This window comes from Bombina bombina, chromosome 2 (genome assembly GCF_027579735.1).
Source record: "Bombina bombina isolate aBomBom1 chromosome 2, aBomBom1.pri, whole genome shotgun sequence".
Lineage (NCBI taxonomy): Eukaryota > Metazoa > Chordata > Amphibia > Anura > Bombinatoridae > Bombina > Bombina bombina.
In genome coordinates this window covers 1186851402-1186873220 of record NC_069500.1, presented here as the reverse complement: position 1 = coordinate 1186873220, position 21819 = coordinate 1186851402, and the positions used below count along the sequence as shown (strand labels likewise).

Sequence of the window (21819 nt, the reverse complement as noted above, 5' to 3'; positions counted from 1 at the left end):
AAATGTAATGTAGGGGGCGGCAGATTAGGGGTTAATAACATACTGTAGGTGGCGGTGGGCTCCGGGATTGGCGGTTTAGGGGTTAATAAGTTTATTTCGTTGCGGCGGTGTCGAGGCGGCAGATTAGGGGTTAATAAGTATAATGTAGGTGGCGGCAGTGTCGGGGCGGCAGATTAGGGGTGTTTAGACTCGGGGTATATGTTAGGGTGTTAGGTGTAAACATAACTTTTATTCCCCCATAGGAATCAATGGGATATCGGGCAGCAGCGAACATGAGCGTCATTGTGTAAAAAGTGACCGTTCGTTGTAAAAATAGAAACATCTGATATTTTCTGTCTAAAATATGTCGGGTTAGGGTATCAGTTGTTGATAACCAAACAATGATACATGAAAAAATAAAATATATCATTGTCTTGTATATCTGGTTTGATTGTATCCTCAGTACGATGAGATGGAGGAAAGTGTATCTATACCAATAAAGTGGTATAAAACCATGTCATTATATAAAGAATTCCCAGTCGGATCTATGAAGCGATAATTTCATATGTGAAATAGTGGTCTGTGTTCAAAATAGACCTGATAGGTCTTAAACCTGACTTATGCGGTCTTATTAATAAATGTGGATGGTGATGAAAAAGAAAAGATGCTTAATTTTATTGAATTGGCCGTAAAAACATCTATAGTTGTATAGTCAATTAAACCTTATGGTGGAACTGTGATATTTGAGAAAAATATATGATGGTTAACTAGTTTCCAGTGAGAGCTAGCTATGTGATGAGAATTTGTGTAATGTAGAATGCAATGTATGTGATAATCCACCATGTCAACCGTTATGTTTCTTAAAGTTGTAACCTATATCAAACCCCAGAGGGTAATAGGTGGGAGCTAGCTGTATAGTCACAGGAGATAGGCAAATGAAACATTTGCGATGTGTATATAAAACAAAATACCATATTAACTATAATACTAGTGCAAGTATAGCCTATATCACCCCAAGACATGCGGGTGGTAGGAGCTAACTAAATGTCCACATAGTGGGCGGTATATAGGGAGTTGGCTAATCAACTAAAAGGGATAAACAAAATGTTGAATCTGTAATGTAATAGATTCTATAAAACTAAAGAATGATGTGTGAGAACTAGGTGTGTAAAGATAGTCCTGTATAGACTAGTGTAGTGTGCATGTATTGAAAGCAATATGTACAGTAAGTATGAAATGTGTATTTGAAGTTGAATAAAACATCATATATATATGTATACTGTTGAAAACTATCTACAATCAGCGACTAGTGATAAGCTTGGGTTGTGTATTAATGTAACTATCTTTTGTATGAGTAGTGTTGAAGAACTTGAAGAAACAACTTGAAGAACTTGAAGAAGGTTACAACTTGAAGAAACATGACGGTTGACATGGTGGTCTATTTTGAACACAGACCACTATTTCACATATGAAATTATCGTTTCATAGATCCGACTGGGAATTCTTTATACTGGTATCTAATGACATGGTTTTATACCACAGACTTTATTGGTATAGATACTTTCCTCCGTCTCATCGTACTGAGGATACAATCAAACCAGATATACAAGACAATTATATATTTTATTTTTTTCATGTATCATTGTTTGGTTATCAACAACTGATACCCTAACCCGACATATTTTAGACAGAAAATATCAGATGTTTCTATTTTTACAACTAACGGTCACTTTTTACACAATGACGTTTGACACATTATGTTTTTTGATATATGAACATATTAGTTTCTTTTACTATTTCGAAAGCCAGTTAAATTGTCGACACAGATGACTCCGATTCTTTTCTCACTATCACACATTTTCACCTATTTGGTCTTACATACATACATACATAACTCACAATTTATCTGAGTGTTTTAGGTAAATATTTGGATCATGTTTGAAGAAGCAATATACATTTTTAGTTTATGCATACACAAAAATGCATGTTTTAATAGCCAACGTTTTTTATTCATTAAAAGATGGCCGTAAATAGAAAAATAAAAGTATACATTGTTTCTAATATGAGGCTCCATTAGTATGCAATTTGAATATTTGTAATTTGCACAAAAAGGTTTTCCTTTTTTTTTTTAAAGAATCGACCACTCTGATTAATTTGTACTTAACATTTAACACCTGTTATGGCTCTAGCCTAAGTAATTCTCCTTTCCTAATACATAGTCCACATTCTTATTTCCATTGGTTCTTCTTTGTGTGACAACTTCCGTTTTTATTTTGTTACAAGTGTATATAATGTTGCTAATTACAATGCTTTGTATTTGTTTTTTATACTGCCTGAAGAAACGACCAGTGTGTTTTGGTCGAGAAACGCATTGCTGTAAAAAATAAAGCGTTTTCTTACCTTTTAAATATCGGAAGTTGTTCCTCTTGTTTTTATCCTTCCCCTAACCCCACAAGTGGGTACTGAAAGTGTCTGCAGTTTTTCCGAAACTTGGATTCCAGTTGAGAGCCATGCCGGGGATACCCTGATCAGTGTACTAGCCACTGTAGTGTGCTAGCCTGCCCACTAGCACCGGTCACAGTACGGTGCAACTCGATCTGGTAAGCTTATTTACCACTAACATCCACTAACCCATATGGGACATATTACAGTATGAGGCGCCCTCTTTTTGTTTTCTCGTTTGTATAGATTGCCCTGCGCACCGGGTTCACGTGGAGCTGCCTTGCCACACATTGGAAACATTTTATATCTTTATAGATTCTGCATCTTGGTCATTTGTTACTTTCTCTGGTAATATTTGGACATTACACAAACATACATTCAGCGTGCCTCTTTGAGTTCCCCTCCAGGGTTCTTCAATTAATGCTATAATTGTAATAATTGCCTCAGCTGTTAAGACTGGAACATAGCGAACTCCATTGTCCAGATCTAGCATTCTTCACAATTGCCCTAGAGCTCCGTTTTAAAAGGCCACAATCTAAATCTTCACCTGCAATTGTATATGTTAGCTCCCCGCAGGCCCGCTTTCCTGGATGGGCCCAGCTGTTGTCAGGTCAGGCCAATACAGTTCGCACTGCAGATACAAATGATAGATATTAACAAGGGGTTTCAGATCTTTACATTGATCTTTCACAAACACTTCCCCAGGATTGCAGCAGACAGAATTCCCACTGAGGGAGGTAACCCCTAAAGAGCTAAACTGCTCCGTCTTTGTTACGATCAAATACCAGTTCACTGTCATGTTAAAGTAAAAATCACTGCTCTTATGTGAGGTTTCTGGGTGGCAACAATTAGGGTTTCTACTTGTGGCTGCTCCTCCATTATTGTATGTTCACGTTATATTAAGGTGCTGCCAGAGACACGCCCCCTTTCTTGTGGTGTTTTCCATACATAGAGGCCTAGGGAGGACTTTATAGATGACACACTTCTGCCTTTCAACACCTAGACTGTAAGTTAACTTCATTAAATGCTTTGTTAAGGCACAGCTACAGGAAATGCACTTCACAGCTACTGCGCATGAGAAATTAAAAACTAGATGGGTTGGCCACATCCTATACACACATACTGAGGTTTCCATCCTGTTCAAAAAAGGCCTTTCTGCCCGAATAACAGCTTCTAAAATTGATTCAGAGGGTAGATATATTTCTAAAAACTACCCCGGCAGAGATTTCTGGCAAAGAATTTACTAATTTGTCTAAGAAACATCTGGCTTACGAGTTACATTCTACAACCTTAGCCGAGTACCACAGGGTGAAAAGAATACCCAGGGGGTTGAGAATGACAGCTCGCCCGACCTTGATGCTGACAAACAAAGAGTATTGTGAGAAATTTGAACGTATACTCAATAAGTGTTCGCTTGATTTAATTACACTTACTGTGGAATGTCTGCAAAAGGAAATGGAGGAGCAGGAGGGCACTTTAAGAGAAATGGAGAACAACTTGCGGGCTACGTTGCCAGTAGATGGAGCTGCTAAAGTTTTCACAGATACCAAGGCGGTTGTGGATGAGTTACGCAAGCAGCTGGAACAACGCAAGCGCAGTAAGTTCATGCGAGACACTGAGGATTACCAGACAGGTCACGTGTATCGTTGGACACGTGACCCGGCAGCAAGAGACCGGATGGAGGGTAGAGGCTCTTGGCGCAGACAAGCGCGTAGAGGTAACAGTAAGGAGAGCGGATCCTCTTCCGGTTAGTCAGAAAGACCGTCGGGGGACTCAGACAGCGATGCCGCCGTGGCGGCGTCAAACACCACCGGAGTAAACAAAGGAAAAATGGGGGTACGCCAGGTTCGCCAGACCAGGTCAAAGGTAAAGAACTAACCTCACTGGTGGTGAATACCTCATCAGCGACCCTTGATAAAGATGAACTGTTGGTTCTGGAAAAAGGACTTTCTTATGTCCCTAAAAAAGAATGTGATTTTTTTCTTGTTGTACCAAGATTTACATAGATTGTTTCGTACACTGAAATTAAAAGCATATTTTGAAAACCGTAACGATAGTACTGGAATGGTTGAGCATGATCTACTTAACGTTAAATCACTAGGGCTAAGATGTAAAAGTGCCTTTAATCCACCTATACAGAACCATAGCATTGAAACTTTTTCTAAGTTGGTAATTCATGATATTGAGGTTTTAAGAGAATCTAGGAAATGTCACAATGAGAGGCAGAGTAATAATTTTTCTAAATCTGAATATGCTGCAATAGGGTCTCTGAAGGATAGAAAAGATATTATTTTGAGACAGGCTGATAAAGGCGGAGCCACTGTAGTATTAGATAAGAAATATTATATTGATGAGATTTTGATACAACTTACTGACCAAGAGGTTTATGGCAAGTTAGATAGGGATCCCATATTTCAAATTAAGAAAAAAATATCTAATTTGGTGATGAAGGCAGTTAAAAATGGATTGATTGATAATAAAACTATGGAGTACCTTTGTGTGGATGATCATATTACACCTATTTTTTATACCTTGCCAAAGGTTCATAAAAATAATAGAAGACCACCTGGTAGACCCATTGTGGCGAGTACTAACTCTATTTTCTCCAATATTGCCATATATCTTGATAAGATACTAAGACCTTTTGTCATAACCTCAGAATCTTATATCAGAGACACTGATGATTTTTTGGTTAAATTGGAAAATTTACAATTGGAGGATAATAAATATATCCTATATTCTCTTGATGTGGTCAGTTTATATACCTCCATAACCCACTCTAGTGGGATGGGGGCTGTATTTAATGTCCTTAAATCCAGTGGTAATTATTCTGACCAACAGTGTGAATTCCTTATGGAATTATTGGACATAGTACTTAGATGTAATTATTTCTTGTTTCAAGATCAATTTTTCATTCAAAAGCAGGGCACTGCCATGGGTTCCAATGTCGCCCCTAACTACGCCAACATATATATGAATATGTATGAGGAAAGTTTTGTTTATGAGAATTTGGCATTTCAACAATATGGCGCCACCTGGTGGCGCTATATTGATGACATCTTTGGGGTGTGGAGGGGCGACATTGGAACCCTGCTCAATTTTGTCAGTGACCTTAATAGCTGCTCAAGACATATACAGTTTACCCTAACTTGGAGTGAAGAGCATATAGAGTTCCTCGATACCTCAATCTATAGAGAACAGAATTCTTTGAAGGCTGATATTTATAAAAAAACGATTGATCGCAATAATCTGTTGCGATATGAGAGTGCCCATCCACCGGCACTCTTGAATTCTCTTCCCTATAGTCAGTTTTTGCGAGTCAAAAAAATTGTATCTGATCCTGATTTATCTAGCCAAAGACTCAAGGAAATGGGTCAGTTATTTAGAGAACGTGGTTATCCTGATACTGTAATTAAATCTAATTTGGATAAGGTAGATGCTAGGATGAGACATGATATTCTTCACCATAAAAGAGCCAATAAGGATAAAAGTAAGGGTGACAGAATTACTTTTGTCACCGAATATAACAAACAAAGTAACAAAGTTATTAGTATCCTTAGAAAACATTGGCATATTTTATCTGAGTGTAATCCTGACATTAAGGCCTTTAAAGAAAATTTCATGCCTGCATTCAGACGTGCTCCTTCTCTTAGAGATAAGCTTGTGAGTAGTGATGTGTGTACAGCTAAGTTAGGGGGCACCAGATACATTACTAGTGCTAATAGAGGTTGTTACCCTTGTCTGGGTTGCTTTAGCTGTAGCAGCATGATTAAAGGTGCAGTGTTTTTTCACCCACATACCGGAAAAAAATTTGATATGAATTGCTATTGCACTTGTAATAGCGAATATATAATCTATTTGATCAAATGCCCATGTGGGCTCCTTTATGTTGGCGAGACGACACGTAAAGCACGTGAGAGAATGAATGAACATAAATCCAGTATCAGGAGGGGGGATTTAGAAGCCCCTGTTGCCCACCACTTTATTAAGGCTAAACATAACATTTCTCAACTCAGGTTTCAGATCATAGAGCAGGTGCATAGACCCAGGAGAGGAGGTAATAGGGAAAATATATTAAAGAAAAGAGAAGCTCTTTGGATCTTTAGGTTAGGGACTCTGCAACCAAAAGGTATGAATAGGGATCTGGATTGGTCCCTTTTTTTCTAAATTATCTTAATTTGATAGTACTCTTCTGAATCTGATGTTATTCTTGATAATGACTGCTTTCCATGATTTTATATTTGTTTTTAAGTGATTTTTGTGCACTTTGTACTCTTTTGTATCATTTGTTGAAGGATGTTGAAAATATGTAAATATAATGATGCAATAATATAAATTACCACTAGAGGGTGTAATATTACTGAAATGCTGTAATTTACTAGCTGTTTGCTGATTGTTACTTGATTACACCTGTGTATAGGTATATAAGGACATGTTGGAGTGCCATTATGTATTCACATGATTAAGGGGTAACACCCCGAAACGTTGTGGACTTTTTTCTTGTGCCATAATAAATTGGTTATAATTTATGCTGCTGCTATCCTTGTGTGTAGATATATTGTGGCCACTCTACAGATAGGGCAGTCTTATACTCTTTGTAATGTCTATGGCCCTAACCGATCATTTTCAAAATTCTGGCGCTAACTTCAATCGCTACTCCTCACTTAAGCTAAAACACCTCTGATACTTGGAGGAGACTTTAACCTAGCCTAGGCCCTATCTCTCGATCGACAGTTCAACACCTCTGCTACAGTGACCTATGGAGACTTTGCCATCCGACTCAACAGGGTTTTACTTGTCTCTCTAAAGCACATGGCTTCATATCACAAATAGATTACTTCTTATGTTCCCTTCAACTGAATAATCAGATCCCACAAATTGACATTAGACAAGTCATTATCTCTGACCATGCACCCATATAGTTGAGGCTGCAACTATTGCCAAACAAACCCCCGCAGAGAGACTGGCATTTCCCTAAATACTTATATTGCAATTTTGATTTCCAAAAACACCTGCGGTCACAATGAATAGAGTACAGTACTCTGCATTGCCAACATGTTCATGATCCTAACCTAAGGCTGTCCCTAGAGGCCAGGTTACAGCGTATACGGCTTATAATTCGAAGTGCAAGAGGTTAGATGAGGCCACGACTTCTGACTTGACAATAGCTCCAATTCTTCTCTAACGCAACTAAATCTTAAAGTTAATGCCAGCTCTTTTAAATAATTGGGTATGCAATTACATACTAATCCCACCTTGGTTTATGATCTTAACATACCACCTGTGATCAACTATGGTCTATGTTAGATAGGTGGTTAAAATTGCCAATTTCTCTGTCTACATGTAGCCTCTTTACCCCATGCTCTGCTTCAGTTCCTCCCGCAAAAGTGAGAAATAGCATCTCGTTTCGAGACCCTTTAAGGGCCTGGGCTAGGTTATGCAAGTGCTGGGGATTGCCATCCAAAGTTACCAAACATATACCCCTACAATGTAATCCTACTTTTCTACCTGGAATGACCATCAAAATGTTTTGACCCTGGGACAACTGTGGCCTGAGAACAGTAGTACAGTTATAAGATGCTAACAATAACCAACCTTACTTCTTTAAAAATTTACAGTTTATGTTTAATCTCCCTCGCAATAGCACTTTTGCTTACCTCCAAAGCATGCACTACTTGCATAAACTCTTAGCAGAAGGCTGAGGTTGTAAAACTATCACCAACATTGATATATTATACTCATTAGCTAATCAGGGCACTCACTCTATTTTCCACAATTACAATTTAATTGTAACTAACTCAGCATTCCCTATCATGATAGATTTATGTGAAAGGTGGAAGTACATCAGTGTTGTAGAGGTTACTGAAAACACGATCAGCACTAATGTTAACCTAGTTCGTGGAGCAACACTTTCAACGGACTATAATGAAATGCAATCTCACCTCAGCTACATAACCCCTAACTTAAGATCAAACTGGGTGCCAGACACAATAAATGAATGCCTTAGATGTTCAGCACCCAACCCAGATGTAGCCAACTTTGGAGCAAATTACAATATTGGCTGACCAAAATTTGTCGCACACAAAAATACTTTTATCAATACAATCTGTATAATTCCTAGTTGGCCATACTCAGCCTTCTCCATGTAACCCCTTTTTTAATCTTTCTATATTGATAGCCAGGAAACTGATCCTCAAATTTTGGACGTCTCCCATAGCTCCTGACATACTTTACACTCAGATCTTTATAGAACAAGCAGATGTTAAAGGTGACATAGAACGTAGAATCAAGTTCCATTTAACAAAATGGGAGCCTTTTATAATGCACCTCTCTATGTCAGTTCACAATCAACTGCTCTTCCCCTTCCTAAATAGCAATAATGACTGAGCAGCTCAATGGACTGTAACAACCCAAAACACATACAAATTCCTTACACCCCAGAAACTCACAGATATAACTGATTTGCCTACACAATCTCTGAAGGGACCTCATGCTTCCTTCTGGTGTGGCCTCACTGGAGTTAATAAGTTAGCTCTCTTCTAGTAGACCCATTTTTGACTTCTGAGCGGTCTTTATTAGTTAGTTATTCTTACAATTGTATTGTTGTATTATTTTTATTTGTTTGATTTAGTATAAGATGAAACTCCTCAAGTGGGAACTAGACTTTTGTTTTTCTTAAGAATGATTTATACACAATCCCCTTTTCTTGCACTTTCTTTTTATTGTTGATGTACCATTGTGTCTTACATGACTTATCTATGTAATCCTACTTGAGACTTGAAAAATAAAACGATAAAAAAATATATAAAACTACTTTTAGGCTGCTTTTATTAGCTGTATTTTGTCATTTAGGCAATATTTACATGTCATAAGATATTGTTGTTTACTTTTGGTCCATTTCCCTCTCCAAGCTGCCCCATTTTACAGATGCAAATATACAAATATTCAGAAATCCAAACTATTCCAAAATCTTAACCTTTTCTGGTCCCAAGCAGTATGGATAAAGGGTTTCCAACCTGTATATTTTTATTTATTTATTTTTAAATATGGAACATTTTTAACTTCAAAAACATCTTTGTCATGAAGACCTCATGATTTTAGGTTGTAAGGGGTTACTTTTTTTTCTCTGTGTGTTAATTTTGTTTTTCCAGATGAGTATTTCCCTGTCTCTATTAAAAAAAAAAAAAAAAGACGTCCTATCATAAATAGTTTCACTAGAGTGAACACATATCCAGGGGCCTGGGGCCTTAAATCAGTTAATGAAGCAAAGATGTTAACATGGAAGTGACAGAATCCAGTGTCCCTATCAAGGCACAAACCTGAGGTCGATCAGAGGTGACACTCTAGGATATCTTAAGACCTGTTTTAATCACTTTTATGTTACTGGATGACCAAATATGAAAGACATGTCATGTTCGATATAAAAATAGAACTCATGATTTCACAGTGGTATTGTTTATAATGATATGTGTATTATATATACATAACTGAAATTATAAGTTACCCAATAACTTCAGCCAGGGCTTGCAAATTGGTTTATTGGTCTGCTATAAAAAAGAGTGGCTACCTTCCTTGCCCACTCTGGAAAGGGCCTGATCAGAAACCTGGCCTCAGGAAAAAAATAATAATTGTGATTTCAGCAATATTATATTTTTCACATGGGAAGTTTGAGCAGCATGTTTGACTATATTCCATTACATTTCCCTGTAGCAGAGGCTATTCTGGTAAAGTTATAGGTGCTGTTATATTTTCTCTTTTATTTTAAAGAAACTTGTTTTGTGTGTACTTGTTACTTTTTTATATAAATGCACTGTGATTTTTTTTTTGTTCAGAATAAATGTTGCTTTATTAAGTTTTTGCCTTTGTCTAATATTTGAACCATGTTATCAAAGAGACTAGAAATAACAGTATTATGTTTTTAGATAGATTTTTGTCGACTTTTGTTTTTGGATTTTTAATCTGTTCGTCTGTGTTTTTCCTTTGGATTTCCCATATTTTTTAATCTTAAAGTGGTGGCAGAATAGATAGTTTAGTGTGGGTGGCATTAAAGGGGAGTTTAGGCAATTTTCCGGGTCTAGTACAGATGAAAGAGTGTTTGTTAACCCTTGCACCCACTGAACTATGTCACAGGCTTGTCTGAAGTGGCTAGACTGTGACAAACTGGTTGAGGTGAAGGGGGCTGGTTAACTCATTCTGTGACACACTGGTGACTGTTGCTAGATTTGTTAACCCTCTATGTCACAATCGTATTAACCTTATTTTGTGTATTGCTGATAACATTTCTAAATATTCACAGCCAGGGATCAGAATTGGCATCAAGAGGAAGAGAGCTTGTCAATCATTTCATGTCTGAAGGAACTCCAGTTATGATTGGTAAGTGATCATTAAACATTTACAGATGTAGAGACTTTAAATGAAATAGTTGTCCTAAATACTGCTGATCAAAATGATCCTTTCTCCTGAAATGACTTAGGGCTAGAATACAAGTGGAGTTTAAAATATAAGTGCTAATGTGGGATAACACCACTTAGGTTAAATCAATAGCACTTTTATTTTTGCTCACATATTGCAAGTTGAAAGTAATATATTAGTGCTCGAGCAAAAGTCTAGGTCACACTAACATCTGGAAGTCGGATAGCGTAAGTGTGCTAAACCCGTGCAAATAGATTTCTAGATCCATATACCATATCCCTTTAAATCACTATTAAAACATATTTTCAAACATAACTCTTTTTATTTTGTATTTAATATGTATAAATATGAGTGGAATACTTGACTTAAAGGGACAGTGTACTCGAAAAATATTATTGTTTAAAAAGATAGATAATCCCTTTTTTTTCTTAAGACACAGTGAGTCTACGGAATCATCAATTACTGTTGAGAATATCACTCCTGGCCAGCAGGAGGAGGCAAAGAGCACCACAGCAAAGCTATTAAGTATAACTTCCCTTCCCACAACCTCCAGTCATTCTCTTTGCCTTCAGTACAAGGAAGAGGTGAAGTTTTTGGTGTCTGAAGAAGAATGGATTTATTTCACTTCAATCAAGATTTTATTATTTTGAAAGCAGAGTAGGTTTGCTCTGATCTTTCCTCTCAAGATTGGGTCTAGCCGTACTCCACATTAGTCTCTTCAGTAGGGCAGTGGTGGCTTTAAAGCAGTTAGGAACATGTAATATGGGCCTTGCTGCGTTTTTCCTAACATGTTGCTGCCCTGGTATAGAAAGCCTGAGTAAGTTTACTCTGTCTTTTTCTACAGATGCAGGTAAGTGCTTTTGTCTTCTAAGATTGGGGACTTGCACTTATGCACTGCATATTATTTGTGACATATATTTATCATTTAGAAGGATATTGTAGGCAGGATGCAGGCACTTTGGTGACAGGAGACTAAGGGTTAATACTGTATGTTATTATACCCTGAAAAATTGGGCTCATGTGTTAGTCACTTTAGGGGTTAATAATATCCCTGATACTTTCAAAATGATGTTTGGAACTTGTGTTACGGAGCACGCTTTTCTCAGAGGAAATTAGAGATATCGCTGTGCACTTCTGTTGGGCTTGCCCTGTAAGTGTTTTTAGTGACTACAGAATCCACATAAAATTGTTTATACTTTATGCAGCCTTTTAGGTGTGCCATTTCTATGCTAAGTTAAGAAATTCCTTCAACTTATACGGGACTCAGATTCCTTCATTAGAATTTTTTTTTTTTTTTCTGGCAGGGAGCAGGTGCTAATGCAAGTGGCTAGTAGGTAGACTTAGGGGTAAATCGCTTTCAGAAGAGTTAACCTCTATTGGGGGCTTAGAGGTGTTTTTAGCTTCACTGGCGTACTAAAAGTTGATGTTTTAGGAGTGGTAGAAATGCCTTAATATGTCTTATGCTACCCTAATCTATCGTGCATCACTATCAGTGCCTAGAGAGTGCGCATTTTTCTGTCTGCGCCTTCATATGGGGCTCCTATATCGGAGCGGTACTAGATATCGCTGCCTGATACAATATTTCTATGCTATTAAGAAGCGGCAGGATGAAGTAAGCGGCAGTACTGTGGTTAATGCCTCTTGTGATTATTTTTATGTATGCTTAGTATTGTGACTGTCAATGGGCAGTATGAAGTACGATCACGTGCTTCATTTCCCTGCCGATTGGTGGCCCTGCCTCCTTTCTTCTCTTAGTAGAGCGGCGCCATTTTAGATACGGAGCACAGTTTTTTTTCTGCTTGACTTTGAGTATATTACTATATGATCATGTATTCAGACAGGATGAAGCGGAAGTGCTGTTAAAGTTGTATATTTCTCTTAGCCATGGTGCTAATAGGGATATAACCTAACGTGTTTTTGTTCTGGTTTTCAATGACATGATAACTTTTTTTCATAAATCCTCAATTATGTTATGATGGGGAAATAAATGGTTAATTTTCCTTTTAATATTTTTGTTCCTTAAATGGATTAATCTGGAGAAATCTCATATCTTTTTAGATGTGGGGCTTATGTTCTAGTTGGAGCAGCCTAGGAACATATGTTATTGATTTGAGGATTATATTGTTTTTTATAAATCTCTGTCCCTCATATTCAGAATATTTTTTTTAAATTGCAATATTCTTTGGAGCCTTTTGCCTCTTAAGATAACTTTAGACAGATTAAGAGGTCTTTGTTTTTTTCTTGCTTAGCAAAAGCTAATACTGGTACAAACTCAAGAGGATATAAATCTGAGCCTTATGTCTCCCAGGATGATGCAGCATCTGACAACAAAAGTTTTAGCTTTGAAGCTCACAGCCCCGTAGGGGTAGCAAACAGAAATTCTGAGTATAGTAATTAGCACAGACCTGTTAATTGCCCCTGAGCCTCAGATAAACATATACTGAACCAAACAGAAACACATGTTTGTATTGTAGCTTTAAAATTCATTTTTAAAGTACAACTTGTGTTTAAATTTCAAGTATAATTGATTTTCAGACTGTATAAATATATTTATATATACAGTATATATCCTGAGAAGAAATGCCTAACAGTTACATATTAGATAAGTGTATACTGAATTTAATGACTAGCTGTATTGTAGATGTATAAATGTTTGTTTCAAAATGGTAACATTTGTTTCTTTATTTTACAGACGGCAAGATGTCCTATGAATATTAGCCATAAATATGGATCTGTGTATTCAAAAATTATTAGGAATGTGAATTATGCTGTGTTTGTATGAATATAATGCCAGGATGTTGAATGCTATGATTCTTTGGAGAGCAAATAATTAACAGTGTAATTGCTTTTTAATATGATCACTAGAAACATACTTGTATTTGGTATTGAAATAATCAGAAAAATTAAATTATATTATCCCATCTATAATTAAAATTGTAAGTGATTAATACAAGAAATTAAAGTAGTTTAAATAATCACTTTATAAGGATGTATTACACTGTAGCAATAATTGATGGTGAAACTGCATTTGCGGTTGTCTACTGCCCCCTAGGGGATTAAAACTGGTATGACAGCCAAATAAATTAACTATTGGAACACATTGAGTGCCAGATGAGCCAATCAGGCAGGCGTCTCCCAAATAACCACTCAGGGACAAGCTCCGTTAAGGGCCTATCGAATTTATCACCTATGATTAGAATAAAAAGGGGTGGGATTATATCGCGTGATATAACCCCAGGCAAGAGAAAAAAAAGAGGACTCTGCTGCTGAATTTTGACTGACCAACTGTTGCCTTGGGATCCAGTATAATATAAGGTAATCTGGGCCTAATTTTATCCATCTTGCAAAAATTACCTCTTTTAATTTATGAGGTGAAATTGGATTTATCAGAGGAACCCTGGAAGAATTGATTTGCTTATTTGAGTGAAGTATAAGAAACTGTTAAATATATAACTTGATATTTTAAAGCAAATACATTCATTGTTGCTACAGTCTAATTGCAGTTAGTAAATTTAAAAGGGCACAATTTGTATTTTAAGTTACATCCATAGTCCTGTGTAGTCTTAAGTAGTCATTATTGCTAAATGATTTGTTTACTAGACAGGGTTTTATACTCCAGATTAATAAGTCAGTTATTATAGTGAACGCTTTCAGAACTGTACATAAACTGGTTAGTGTGATTATATCCCTGGTAGTTATTAATTAAGCATAATAAGTTGGTAATCCATAATGAGCATTGAACTAGAGATATTGGTTAATAACAGAAGATTCTGTTATTTTATTGTGGTATTTTAATGCGATTATTGTGAATAAGGTAAATTGTCAAGATATATATTTATGATCTTTGTAAGCATATTATAACAGCATAAGTGTGTATAATCTGATTCATAATCTGGTTTTCTATAAATATAATTCAATGTGTATATAACTTTAATATAAAGAATTTAGGAATTTATATTAATTTTAATTCTTTCGTATATATGCATTTTATTGTGGGTTAGTTTTAAAGAATAATTATTAAATATATAGTATTATAACCTGGCCATATACTGACAGGTCAGAATCAGGCCTATGTTTAAGTCTGTTGCTCCTCCTGGGAGGCTTAACTTTTGTTCTTAAAGTTTTGCACCAAGCTAAGTTTTAGCCTTTGTAGTCCATAGATATTTATAGTTATCTTGGAAGGTTTTGTTTATTTTTGCTATTGCTTCTGCTTGGATAGTGTGGGAACTCCCAGCTTTACAGTGTGATTCGCCTTATCTTATCTTTCATGCTGATAAGGCGGTCCTTTGTGCTAAGTTCGATTCCTTTCTATCATAGATTTAAATCAGGAACTTTTTGTTCCTTCTCTTTGTCGAAGTTCTTCTTTTCTGAAGAGCATTTGTTGCATGGTTGTGTGTTCTTTACAATTTTATTTACAAACGACTGAGGATTTCTCCAGTCTTCTGTCCTGTTTGTTTGTTTGTTTCTCTGGGAAGCATGAGGACTTCTGTTTCTTCTCTTTCCCTCTGGTGGAGAAGTATAATTGGTTTTACTTATGAGACTGCTGGGCAGCAGTCTCCAGAGAGGATTACAGCTCATTCCACTAGGACTGTCTCTCTTGGGTTTCAAAATGAAGCTTCTGTGGAATGGATTTGCAAGGCTGCAACTTGGTCTTCTCTGCATTCCCTATAACCTTTTTACCTTTTTGCCTCGACTGAGGTTCTTGCGGGAGAAGGGTTCTTCAAGCAGTGGTGCCTTCTGTTTAGCTTACCTGTCTTGTCCCTCCCTTATCATCTGTGTCCTCTAGCTTGGGTATTGATTCCCAACAGTAATTGATGATTCTGTGGACTCACCGTGTCTTGAGAAAGAAAACAAAATTTATGCTTATCTGATAAATTTATTTATTTCTTGACACAGTGAGTCCATGGCCCTCCCTGTTTTTCAGACAGTTTTTTTATATATAAGCCTCAGACCCCTCTGCGCCTTGTGTTATTTCCTGTTCTTTCCTTTGGTCGAATGACTGGGGGTTGTGGGAAGGGAAGTGATACTTAACAGCTTTGCTGTGGTGCTCTTTGCCTCCTCCTGCTCGCCAGGAGTGATATTCCCAACAGTAATTGATGATTCCATGGACTCAACGTGTCTAGAAAGAAAGAAATTTATCAGGTAAGCATAAATTTAGTTTTTTTACCAATTCCCCAGTTTGCATACCAACCAATGTTATATTAAAGGGATAGAAAGGTCAAAATTGAAATGTGCATTTTTATTCTAAATATAAGCATTTTTGCAATATGCTTGCATTAGCAAAAATGCTTCTAGTAAAAGTTATTACTGCTTTTGTGCAGCATACACACATATCCTGTGAGGGCCTGTGCACCAGTATTCAGACACTACACCTTCTCAGAGAGCTGGTAGTAGTGTGTGTTGCTTCTGAAGATATCATTTGTGTCATACAAGCTACTGCTGTGCGTATGCTGCAGAAAAACAGTAATAACTTTTACCAAAGGCATTGTGCTGAGGAAAGTATATTGCAAAAATTATTATTTCAAATTGAAGGATACAGATGCATATTTTATTTTGGACCATTCTATTCCTTTAATATACTGTTTACCGCTGTGATCACTTGTAGCTAAGCCTCTGCAGACGGCCCACTTATCTCAGATCTGTCTTGTGACAGACTTGCAAATTAGCCAGTCAGTGCTGACTCATAAATAACTTCATGGTAGTGAGCACAATGCTATCTATATGGCACACATAAACTAGCACTGTCTAACTGTGGGAAACTGTCAAAATGCACTGAGATAAGAGGCGGCCTTCAACTGTTTAGAAATCATTTTAAGCCTATCTAGTTTTATCCTTCAACAGAATACCAAGAGAGCAAAGCAAATTTGATGGTAAAAGTAAATTTGAAAGTTGTTCAAAATGGGATGCCCTATCTGAGTCATGAAAGTTTAATTTTGACTTGACTGTTTCTTTAAATATATAATACATGTGTTCTGTTATGCATATATTCCATTTTTAACCCTTTACTTCAGGTCTCCAAAACTGCTAAATTTTCAAGTGCTTAATTGTGCTGCGCTCAAACACAACACCTAACTCACCTCTTGTGATATAAATATAGTAGCGCACCCGGCGCTATTCATTCAAAGTATAGGATGCGCTAAAAAATGTTGGCTGTATTAATATTCTCTGTTAAGCCTCTTTTACCATTTACTTGTAATACCTGATTGGGCTTTATTCTTAGTGCAAGGTCACAATAATGTGTGCTGCGCTATTGGTTGTGTACCACTTGTAATCTAGCCCTTACCGTTTTAAAGTATTTGTTGTAATAGTAAAATAGGGGGCTTTCGCAAATGTATCTGGCTTTATCTGCTATGGAAAAAAACATTTTACAGTGTTGTTATAGCACTTGAGTAATAAACTAGCCTTGTCTTGGCATACTGATATTTAATTAAAAAGATGGGGATGGTTAAGGGCAAGTGCATTTAAGGGATAGTAAAGTCATAATTAGACATTCATGATTTAGACAGAGCATACAATTTAAAACAATTTTCCAATTTACTTCTATTATTTAATTTGCTTCCTTCTCTTGTTATCCTTTGCTGAAAGGTTTATCTAGGAAAGCTCAGGAGCAGCAAAGAACCTAGGTTCTAGCTGCCGATTGGTGGCTGCATATATATATATATATATATATATATATACCGATTGTCATTGGATTACCCATGTATTCAATTAGAAACCAGTAGTGCATTGCTGCTCCTTCAACAATGATACCAAGGGAATTAAGCAAATTTGATAATAGAAGTAAACTTGAAAGTTGATTAAAATATTAAAATCTTATGTTCTACCTAAATCATGAAAGAAAAAATTTGGGTTTCATGTCCCTTTAAGTCAAAAAAAGGTTTTTGAAGGTGTTTTAAGCAAAATATTTAGTTTTTTGGTATGGGTGGTATATGTAAAAAAAAAAAAACTACCTTAAAATATGTACAATAAAAAAGAAAAATGCTTCAATAAATGGTTCTCTAATGCTACATAATAGTTCTCATTTTATGTAATAAAAGCATTGGACTTTCCACTTGTAAACTCAAATGGATAGTGACGTCAAAATCTCATGGCTTAGATAGTCATGAATTTTTTTAAAACAATTTCTATTATCAGATATGCTTAGTTCTCTTGGTATTCTTTGTTGAAGAGAAATAGGATCAGGGCTATGAATGTTCTATCACTCTTTGGCAGCAGTGTTTGTAACAGTTTATAACGTTACTACAAACACTGCTCCTATAGTATGATCGCATGCTTTTATTTTGGATTACAAATCCACTGTTCTCTCAGTACAATGTCAAATGGAAAATCAGGATTTTTTAATAACTTAAAAATAGACTGGATTGGCCTTGAGTTTAAAACCCTGTGAAAAGCCGTGGAGGATGTTGCTTAAAGGGACACTGAACTCAAATATCATTTCAAATAAAGATAGCAAGAGAACGAAGAAAATTTGATAATAGGAGTAAATTAGAAAGTTGCTTAAAATTGCATGCTCTATCTGAATCATGAAAATGTGGGTTAAGTATCCCTTTAACCCCCCTTTGGTTTAACCCCTAAAGTTTAGTCAAAATTAAGCTCTCGGGTGCGGTACATTGTTGCCTTAAATAAAGATATGGCTGACGATTTAATCTGGAACACCATGCATATGTATAATAACCAGTATCCCAGCTTAGCAGGAGTTAAACACATGACAAAGGAATCGGATTGGAGGTGCCAGGCTGATGATAATATGCAGAATTTAATATTTTGAAAATGAAAAAAGTAATATTTGTAACTCTTTTTTCAGGTGGGGGATCACTGGCACATACAATACTTGGTGTTGCATGGAGTGAAACCACAGGTGAAATCAAATTCTTAATTCTTGATCCACATTACAAAGGAGCTGAAGATCTCCAAGTTATTCTTGAAAAGGTAAGTTTGAAGGAACATAGAAACTTCACTTTCCACTGTTGATCAGGACCATAGGACCAACAAGTCTGCCCACATTTCCTATAAGGTATAAGATTGATTAGTTTGTAAAATATCCTTATGTTTATCCCAGAAATTCTTGAATTCCTCAATAGTGTTTTTCTTTACCACCTCTATTGGAAGTGTACTTCTATAAATTACTCTAGAACCCTCTGCCTTTCAGCTTAAAGGGACATGAAACCCAATTTTTTTCCTTCATGATTCAGATTGAACTTACAATTTTAAACACCTTTTATATTATTTAATTTGATTAGTTCTCTTGGTATCCTTTTTAAAAGTATACCTAGGTAGTCTCAGGAAGTGGGAGCTAGCTGCTGATTTGTGGATGCACATATCTGCCTCTTGTTGTTAGTTTCACTAGTTCCCAGTAGTGCACTGCTCCTCCTTGCACACAGGATACCAAGTTAATGAGGCAAAATTGACAATAGAAGTAAATTAGAAAGTTGTTTAAAATTGTATGCTCTGTCTGAATCCTGAAATAAAACTGTTGGGTTTCATGTCTCTTTAAGGTCATGATTCCTTGATGTGGTGTTGCGCTTTTTGTAAAAAAAAAATCTTACAGCTTCAAATGTATTAAGTTTCTATCATATCACCTCTTTGCCTTCTCTTCTCTAATCTATACATATTTAAGTCATCAAGCCTTTTCTTTGTATCATTTAAGTCAGGGGTGGGCAAGAGGTAGATCGCGGTCTATCAGTGGACCGCAAGTGAATTTTTAGATGACCGCCTGGAAGATTTCAAAAGTCTGCATAATAAGAGAAACATTTCTCACACATCTAGATACTGAGTGAAGAGCCTCGTCACCGTATATATGATATGATAGATATATGAGAAATGTTTCTCTTATGCAGACTTTTGAAATCGGCTATGAGTCTATGACGGCGGTTTGTGTACTTCAGCATGCAGGACGTGGCTGTAGCTGAACTCGCTGCCCCAGCTTTGGTTACTGCCTGTCCCAGACTCTCCTACTTTTTGTCTCAAGAGCGGTCAGTCCATAGTACAGACTCTTCATGCGCCAGGCTGAGATGCTGCTCGGTATCCCTGGTTTTGGCAGTTCCAGGTCCTGCTCTGTCTGATATTCTGCTGCTACTTTCTAGTTCTGTCCTCCGTTACTTGTCACCAGGCTCTGCTGGGTGAATGGTCTGGTAGTGTTGTTTTTTTCCCAGGGTCTGTTACTCCCCTTCAGGTTATTTTACTTACTCTGTACCAGGCTTTGATGCTGCTCTCTGATACTTCCTCTGACACACTAATATTAGCTATACTTTGTGATAGTTTCTGTAGCTTTCTGTCCCCAGAATTTATTGTCACCAAATTGTGCAGGTCAGTGCTGTTGCTGCTATAACAGTCTCTGGTTGCTGTGTAAGGCGGTACAGAGCCTGCAGGTCCTGCCCCTAATCAACCTGACATGGCGTCCAGCTAATAAAATTAATTTGTAGAATGAGTCTGTCTATGATTGGCTTAGAATAGTTCATTGTCATCGTTGTACCTGAGCTGTGGGTTTCCCATGTGTTCCAGGCTCTAGCCCTAAACTCAAGCCGTCTTGATTGTGCGGTACACAGATAAGGTTGCTTGATGATCCCAGCGTGACGTAAAGAGAGAGCTCTCGCAGTAAGTAAAGAGCGTGGCTGTATTATTTGTGGCAAAAATACAATTTTCAGCCAGCAGGTCCTATTTGTAGCAAAAATGCAATTACAGGTAGCCCTTGCCTTACAAAAGTCTGCCCACCCCTGATTTAAGTGATATAAGAACCATACAATTTCCTCTGCAAATACTTCTACTTATACAACCAAGCGTTCTACTGGCCTTACTTGCAGCAATATTGCATTGTTTACCAAATTTCACATCATCTGACATAACCAGTTCTGCTCCTTTTCTGTAACAGTCAGTGAAGTGAAGTGTCATTGATTCTGAATGTTAAAGGGACATTAAACACTAAATAAATGCTAGATAGAATGATGCATTCCAAGAAAAGATTCGTCTGAGAATAACATGTAGTGTATTTTTTAAAGTTTCATTTGGTGTTCTCAAATATTGATAAGACAAGTGTACTTTTTTAGTGTCTATAATACAATGGGAGCTGCCACTCTACTTTACCTCCTCTGCTGCGGCCAATTATGGACAGTTATAAATACAACAGTTATAAATAGGTCACTAGAATGACTGTATAGAATATAACATAATGGAATCATAAGAAAAGGGGACAAAAAAATAATGTAAGTATATTGCAGACTTATTTTTTTTCATGTAATTGGCAAGAGTCCATGAGCTAGTGACGTATAGGATATACAATCCTACCAGGAGGGGCAAAGTTTCCCAAACCTCAAAATGCCTATAAATACACCCCTCACCACGCAAACTTTGCCTCCTATGGAGGTGGTGAAGTAAGTTTGTGCTAAGATTTCTAAGTTGACATGCTCTTCTCAGCATTTTGAAGCCCGATTCCTCTCAGAGTACAGCGAATGTCAGAGGGATGTGAAAGGAGTATCACCTATTGAATGCAATGGTTTTCCTCACGGGAGATCTATTTCATAGGTTCTCTGTTATCGGTCGTAGAGATCCATCTCCTACCTCCCTTTTCAGATCGACGATATACTCTCATATACCATTACCTCTACTGATAACTGTTTCAGTACTGGTTTGGCTGTATCTGCTATATGTGGATGGGTGTCTTTCGGTAAGTATGTTTTTTATTACTTAAGACACCCCAGCTATGGTTTGGCACTTTATGCATTTATATAAAGTTCTAAATATATGTATTGTACTTATATTTGCCATGAGTCAGGTTCATGTATTTCCTTGTGCAGACTGTCAGTTTCATATTTAGGGAAAATTAACATATTTAGAAATATTTTTCTTACCTGGGGTTTAGTCTTTTTTTCAAATTGACTATTTTTTTGTTTCTTGCAACTTGCGGGCAGTACTAGGCCCGTGGGTGCGCCAAATGCTAGACTTTATTGCGTCATTTTTGGCGCGAGAATTATTTGGCGCGAAAAGTACGTC

The 21819-nt window shown here is 36.8% G+C and overlaps 1 protein-coding gene across 1 annotated transcript in view; it reads left to right on the top strand.

Annotated features, from left to right (window-relative positions):
* Positions 1 to 21819, top strand: part of UFSP2 (UFM1 specific peptidase 2) — a 139507-nt gene that overhangs the window by 85668 nt on the left and 32020 nt on the right. The window contains exons 10-11 of the mRNA XM_053703885.1: positions 10718 to 10794; positions 18638 to 18762. Of these exons, the coding sequence (XP_053559860.1) occupies positions 10718 to 10794; positions 18638 to 18762 (202 nt within the window). The remainder of the gene's footprint in view (positions 1 to 10717; positions 10795 to 18637; positions 18763 to 21819) is intronic.